Genomic DNA, 7937 nt, shown 5'->3' on the forward strand with positions numbered 1-7937 from the left:
GGGTGCAGTAACTAACGGTGCCAGCGGTTGGTTCCTTGCCAACGCAACGCATTCGTTTCCACTTCTACCCTCGAACGGATGCGGAACAATCTGTATTAGGGATGTCCGATATTATCGGCCGACCGATATTATCGGCCGATATCGGCAGTAAAATGTGATATCGGAAAATATCGGTATCGGTAAAAAAAATAAAAACAATAACATTTTTCTTTTTTTTTTTTTTTTTAACATTTATTTAACCTTTATTTACCCAGGCAAGCAAGTAAGAACCAATTCTTATTTTATTATTGTCAAAAGTATGCATGTTGGTTTAAAATGTTCATTTTTACTTTTTTAATGATCATATTTTGCACAGATAATGCTTACATTTAGAAAGCCTTTTGAATGCATCCAGTGAAATTATTAGTTACCTGAAATTATTCCGTTTTTGGGGGGGAAACCCTGCATATATCGGTATCGGTTGATATCGGTATCGGTATCGGTATCGGAAATTGGAGTTGGACAATATCGGAATATCGGTATCGGTAAAAAAGCCAATATCGAGCATCCCTAATCTGTATACATTCATTCTAACACTCTGCCGGTGTAGGATCTCACGCGTGAGGTAGAATGAACATTCTAATGATGATGTAACAAATGGTTAATGTCTGAGTAATGTTACATCAGCAAAGACAGTGACAGTGATGGTATTTGACTTAAATAGCCTATATAAAGTAATTTCCTATACCTCAGATGTAATGAGTCATGGTACTTGCAGAGAGAGAGAGAGAGAGAGAGAGAGAGAGAGAGAGAGAGAGAGAGAGAGAGAGAGAGAGAGAGAGAGAGAGAGAGAGAGAGAGAGAGAGAGAGAGAGAGAGAGGAGAGAGAGAGAGAGAGAGAGAGAGAGATAGACAATGAGGCATTTGGGTCAGATGTCTGTATCTACAGGTATGGCTACATTCTAAAAAACACACACATTGTTATTCAAGCAAGACACCATCAATTCACTTTAAGTGAGGTTGCTAGGTACAGTGCCGAGACGTCGCTGACGAAGTGGGTGGGGGACCAGCCGCGTCAAGAATAGATGGAGACCTGGCACTTGGCAACTAGCATTAGAAAGTTGTCACCTCACTAACTGGGCAAAAGTGTTGAGTTCATCTAAATATATTGTGAATTTTGTGAATTGATCGTTTTTGCAAGATCAGAGGAATGTTGTTTGAAAGTGAAAAGCAAGCCACCCATCGCTGATCCAGAGAAAGAAAGGTGGATTTTGATTGTGAATGTGCAACCACAATATTTATAAAAGAAATTCTAAACAAATCCTTAACACAGCTGTATGCATTTAGTTAAAGGGCACTCACTCTGAAGTCTCTGAAAAAGCCTTTGACAGCCTAGATAGGGAAGTGCTTTGGAAACTCCTAGGTCACTATGGCCTACCCTCTAAGATCATCAACCTAATAAAGAACATGTACCAGGATTTCAATGGCCGGGTGATCTGCAAGGGCAAACTGTCAGACACCTTGCCATCACAACAGGGGTGCGGCAGGGTTGTAATCTTTCTCCTTTGATTTTCCTCATTGCCATTGACTGGATCATGAGAAGAACAACTGAAAATCAACCGACAGGAATCCAGTGACCTTGTTTACCAGCTCGAGGACCTGGATTCGCAGACGACCTTGCCGCTAGTCTCTGAAAACCACACACACATGCAACAGAAGACAGATAGGTTACAGACTAACAGTGACCAGCTTGGACTCAAGATCAACACCGGAAAAACCAAGACCATGAGGTTAAATCTAAAAACATAGAGGACGTGGAGCACTTCACCTACCTCGGGAGTAACATCAGCAGGGATGGAGGAGCAGACAGGGACATAGAGGCACGCATCAGCAAAGCACAGGTAGCATTCAGGATACTCAAGCCAATCTGGTTGTCCAAGCCAAACTCTCCAACAACACCAAGCTACGGATCTTCAATACCAATGTGAAGACTGTCCTGCTCTACGGCTCTGAGACGTGGAAGACTACTGAGGGCCTCACAAGCAAGATCCAGGTGTTTGTCAACAAATGCCTGCGCTACATACTCAAGCTGTGGTGGCCCATCAAAACCACAAATGAAGAGCTGTGGAGGATAACCAACCAGGACAGCATAGCTACCACCATCAAAAGGAGAAAGTGGAACTGGATAGGGCATACCCTTAGGAAGGACTCCAACAACATCACTAGACAGGCCTTGGACTACAACCCCGCAGGGGAAGAGGAAAGCCAGTAGGCCGAGAAACACCTGGAGACGTTCCACACTCCAAGACCTAAAGAACATCGGAGTGAGCTGGAAAGAAGCAAAGGCCTGGCCCAAAAGAAGGTGAGATGGAGAGCTCTGGTGGACGCCCTATGCCCCCCAACGGGGTAAAGAGATTAAGTCAAGTAAGTCAAGTCACTCTGAAGTCAGATATAGCTGGCCGTGGTAGATACTAACACCCTCACTCTAAACAAAAGTATACTTGGCCATGGTAGATCCTAACAACCTCACTCTAAACTAAAGTATAGTTGGCCACAGTGTGATATATGTAACTTTACACAAAGTGCATTCCGTGTGAGCCGCTACTAGTGGTGGAATGGCTAACCATGAGTGAGTGAGTAAGTGACTGAGTGAGTTACTGTGTTACTGAATTCCTGGACAAATTCCCAATCAGGTCTCTGACATCAAGGCCACCTAATCATCCCTCCCCCTTAATTGGCTGATATCAATCCCTGTCTCCTGAGCCGTTCAGCCATTGTGTAGTGGGATGTGTGCCGGGTGCCAGTGTATGGCAGCCATTGAGCCTGCATAGCCCAAGGTTGGGTGCTACCAGTGGTTTTGAAGGAGGCAATTTCCACCCTACATTGTAAAGCGCTTTGAGTGTCTAGAAAAGCGCTATATAAATGAAAGTAAGTAATTAATTAATTCATTCATTCATTCAGTGAGTCGGTGGTCATATAGATGCTCTTTACATCTAAGAATGAATTCCTGATGAAAGGGAGCTGAAATGCTGGGTGAAAACCCAGTCAGAGGATACAGATTGCTCACCAAATTACTGTACAGAGTAATTTGCAGTTGAAGTGATTGCATGATTACACAGCTCTCCGCTCACAAGAGTGTCTTGCTTGACAAGGAGAGGGGGACAGAGAGAGAGAGAGGAAGAATGAGACAGGGAGGATGATGATAGAATAGAAAAGAAAGACAGTAAGGAGGAGAGACAGGGGGAGGAGAGAGACAAAAAGAAAAAAGTAGATAGAGAGCAGAGTAAACAGAGATAGGAGAGTAGATATAGATAGAGGAGATAGAGATGGAGGAGATAGACAAAGAGAGGAGAGTAGATATAGAGGAGAGGAGATAGAGAGGGGAGAGGAGATATAGAGAGAGGAGAGTAGATAGAGAGGAGAGGAGATAGATAGAGAGGAGAAGAGATAGAGAGAGAGGAGAGTAGATAGAGAGAGGAGAGTAGATATAGATGAGATGAGATAGATATAGAGGAGAGGAGATATATAGAGAGGAGAGGATATAGAGAGAGAGGAGAGGAGAGAGAGAGGAGAGGAGATAGAGAGAGAGGAGAGTAGATCAAGAGAGGAGAGGAGATATATAGAGAGGAGAGGAGATAGAGAGAGAGGAGAGGAGAGAGAGAGGAGAGGAGATCAAGAGAGGAGAGTAGATAGAGAGAGAGGAGAGGAGATATAGATAGAGGAGAGTAGATAGAGAGAGGAGAGTAGATAGAGAGAGGAGAGTAGATAGAGAGAGGAGAATAGATAGAGAGGAGAGGAGATATATAGAGAGGAGAGGAGATAGAGAGAGAAGAGAGGAGATAGAGATAGGAGAGTAGATAGAGAGAGAGGAGAGGAGAGAGAGAGGAGAGGATATAGAGAGAGGAGAGGAGATAGAGAGAGAGGAGAGGAGATATAGATAGAGGAGAGTAGATAGAGAGAGGAGAGTAGATAGAGAGAGGAGAATAGATAGAGAGGAGAGGAGATATATAGAGAGGAGAGGAGATAGAGAGAGAAGAGAGGAGATAGAGATAGGAGAGTAGATAGAGAGAGAGGAGAGTAGATAGAGAGGAGAGGATATAGAGAGAGGAGAGGAGATATAGAGAGAGGAGAGTAGATAGAGAGATGAGAGTAGATAGAGAGAGAGGAGAGGAGACAGAGAGGAGAGGAGATATAGAGAGAGGAGATAGAGAGAGAGGAGAGGAGATAGAGAGAGAGGAGAGAATATAGAGAGGGAGGGAGAGAATACAGAGAAAGAGATGAAACATAGGGTAATAAATGGGTACATATAAGAGAAAGTGCAAGAAGAGAACAAGCCAGAGAGAGGGAAAGGAGAGAGAAGGAAGCACTGAGGATACAGAGCCCATGTGCAGCATCCAGGCTAAGCAGGCCAATTATATCCGTGCTCTATCGCCTGTTCTCTGCCCATATGTGTGTCTTACATCTCCCCCGCCACACAACGCACTGTCTGATCCACTACGCGCAGCTGTGGGTCAGACATGACACATATTGTTATACACAATATCAAACATGACACTAATTATATATCGTGTGACTGCGATGTGACACATGAATGAAGTGGCGACGGAGACACTGATGCTGTGTTCAGATGGATTCAGACGATCAGTAACGAGCATTTTTTGTATGCCATGTTACTATGGTGATGTTGGTATTGTTTACCAGCAAGCTAGCGCTAGTGTACGTTTGCTCTTCCAGCAGGCTTGTTATCTGCTAACGCTAGTTCAATAGTACAGCTTATCAAACTGTCCATATATTTCCTGTTATTCAGCCCAGCTCTGTGTAGTCGGCTGCCTTGTGTCCGCTTTTTGGCTAAATCTCAGTGTCAAGATGTCAAGCTCTGATGATACTGTATCATAAATCTAGGTGTTGATGAGCTTGTAATATAACAAGTTTTCTTCATGTACACTTGATCAAATATCTTCCTTAACTGATCTGAATGAAAAGGGATTCTAGTGCTTATTAATGTTGAGGTGTCATAATTGTATTGTCTTGTATATGGGTTATTTGTTGGTTTGTGTGTTTTCGATTATTGCAGACACTCACACACACACACACACGCACACACACACACACACACACACACACACACACACACACACACACACACACACACACACACACACACACACACACACACACACACACACAGAGACACACACACATACACACACACACACACACACACACACACACACACAGAGAGACACACACACATACACACACACACACACACACACAGAGAGACACACACACATACACCATACACACACACTCTTACAGACACACACACAAACACATGCTCTCACACACACACACACACACACACACACACACACACACACACACACACACACACACACACACACACACACACACACACGCTCACACTCAGGCGCAAACACACAAAACAAAACAAATCATAATACAGCAAAGCAAAGCACAACACAACACAACACAATAAATGACAACACTACATGCCACAACACAGCACACATTCATAACACAGCACAACACAACAAAACACTTAACACAACAGCTTAGCACAGCACAACACTCAACACAACAGCATAGCACAGCACAACAGGTAAGAAGGAAACAGCGTGGAAAAGCGGAAACCAGAAAGAAGAGGGAAAACTAGGAAAAACTAGGAAAAACTAGGAAGAAGAAACTACTAAATAAAAAAAACAAGTTCTACAAACAGGAATGGATGCCGTTACCTAGTGTTCAGAGAGTAAGGCCTCTACTGGGTCTGCACTTACTGCTCTCTTCAACTCAAATGGAAGGAGGAGGAGGAGGAGGAGGAGGAGGAGGAGGAGGAGGAGGAGGAGGAGGAGGAGGAGGAGGAGGAGGAGGAGGAGAGGGCTCTCCAAACCATGTAGGTAGGTAGATAGGTAGGAGGGAGGGAGGCTGGGTGGTGAAAAGTGTGCAGGTGAGTCGATTGGGTGGAAGAAAGGAGGGAAAGGGGTGGAGGATGTGGTTGGAGGCAGGAGGGCATTCCGACGAACAGGAGAGTGGGGGGGGGGGGGTTGAGTATTTACCTGCAGGAAATGGCATGTGCGCTCCTGCTGCTGACTAGCCTTAGACTTGACTAGCGCTCTATCTAGGTTTAGGTTACCGGCCCCTGCGCCGGCTCTCTGCCGCTGGCTGCTGTTGTAGACCTCTCGGGCCCTGCTCACCGTAAGGCTGGATGACCACGCCCCTTTCTTCACCATCTGCCCGTCCACCAGGCCCAGTGGGACCAGTGGACCGCTTCCTCCGCCGCTGCTGTTGCCGACCGGCATGCACGCCGCCGCCTGCGGCGTCACGTACTTGACATCGTTGTTGCTCCGGGACATTTTGAGCGGGGCGTGCATGTGTTGCATGTGTTGCATGTGGCCGTGCGTGTGCGTGTGCATGTGCGCGTGCTCGTGCGCGAGCGTCCCGTACGGGTCCATCATGAAGTATTGCGATTGTGACTGCGGGGGAGGGGGAGGGAGACCGGGGAGGGGCTTGACGTCGGGGTTGCCGCCGCCCAGGTGGCGGCCCATCGTCATGGCGATGGGGGAGGGGGAGATGGAAGGGGAGGGGGAGGGGTGGTGGTAGAGGCGCAGCTCTCTCTCCAAGTTGTCGTCCGAGCTCCAGTAGCCGGAGCCGGGCACCGAGGCCGAGCCGTGGAGCGGGTGGTGCTGCTGGTGGTGGCTGCGGTGCTTGGGCTCTGCCGAGCGGCAACGCTCGCGGCTCTTGCTCCGTTTCCTGTGGCGGGACGGGGTGTTTTCTCCATCGGGGCTGGTCCGTGATCCACCACCACCACCACCACCACCGTTCATGTTCCCACCGCCCCCACCCTTGGAGGAGGTCTGTGGATGGTGTGGCCCCTCCAGGGAGTGGGACTTGGTGAAGAGCTTCTGCACCGAGTGCACCAGGTGTCGGATCCTGCCGGGGCTGTCGTTGTTGTTGTTGTTGCCCCTCATGTCCTGGCCGCCGTGCCCGAACCCGCGGTGCTCCAGCGCGCTGCGCTTGTACTGCAGCGTGTGATACCCGTCCCTGGTGAACGACGGCTGCCGTTCAAACGAGTCCGTGATGTTCATGGGCACCCGGGTCGGCGCTTTAACCCCGTAGCCGCCCCCGCCTCCTCCGTACGGCACCACGGCCATCCCCTCGTCCTTCACCTCCACGTGGTGGGAGGAGGTGGAGTGGCACCGTCTGGGGAAGGTTCCATACGGGACCACACTGCTGCTGTCGGAGGGGTACGGGGCGCGCTGGGCGTTGTAGTAGGGCATCTCGGCCGGGTGGGGCATGGGGATGGGCATGGCCATGTCCATGAAATATGCCTTTCTGTCGCTGTGTTGACACAGTGGGTCATAGGACGGGTCGTAGGAGACCACGTGGTGGTGACTCCGGCTGCTGGACAAGCCCTTCATGGCTGACGGAGGGATGGGTGGGTGGGTGGGTGGGAGGATGGATGGATGGATGGAGGGATGGAGGGAGGGGGGGTGGAGAGACACTAGGCGGCCAGGCCGGTCGTGACAGAAGCACTGCAGAAGACTGTCCTTGAGAGGAGAGCTGCAGACTCTGTGGGAAGCAAACAGAAACAGAAATAAAAAGAGAATGTTAAAGAACACGGATGTTAATTCAGTCACAAAAAGCTTATTGTGGAATGTTAATGTCAGGAGTGTCATATTTTCAGATTCAGATGTATCATTTGACCTCTCTGAGCACAGCCAACCCTCAGTGTGTTGAGGGGGCGTGGCTTAGTGCACCCTCTCTGAGCACAGCCAACCCTCAGTGTGTTGAGGGGGCGTGGCTTAGTGCACCCTCTCTGAGCACATCCAACCCTCAGTGTGTTGAGGGGACGTGGCTTAGTGCACCCTCTCTGAGCACAGCCAACCCTCAGTGTGTTGAGGGGGCGTGGCTTAGTGCACCCTCTCTGAGCACAGCCAA

The 7937-nt window shown here is 48.5% G+C and overlaps 1 protein-coding gene across 1 annotated transcript in view; it reads right to left on the reverse strand.

The window, feature by feature from the left end:
• dlgap1a (discs, large homolog-associated protein 1a) overlaps positions 1–7417 on the reverse strand; it is a gene marked incomplete at both ends in the record, with an annotated part of 216856 nt that extends 209439 nt beyond the window's left edge. The window contains one exon of the mRNA XM_084327741.1: positions 6056–7417. Within this exon, the coding sequence (XP_084183867.1) occupies positions 6056–7417 (1362 nt within the window). The remainder of the gene's footprint in view (positions 1–6055) is intronic.
• Positions 7418–7937: the final 520 nt, after the last annotated feature.

This window comes from Notolepis coatsorum (assembly GCF_963971535.1).
Source record: "Notolepis coatsorum genome assembly, chromosome: 13".
Lineage (NCBI taxonomy): Eukaryota > Metazoa > Chordata > Actinopteri > Aulopiformes > Paralepididae > Notolepis > Notolepis coatsorum.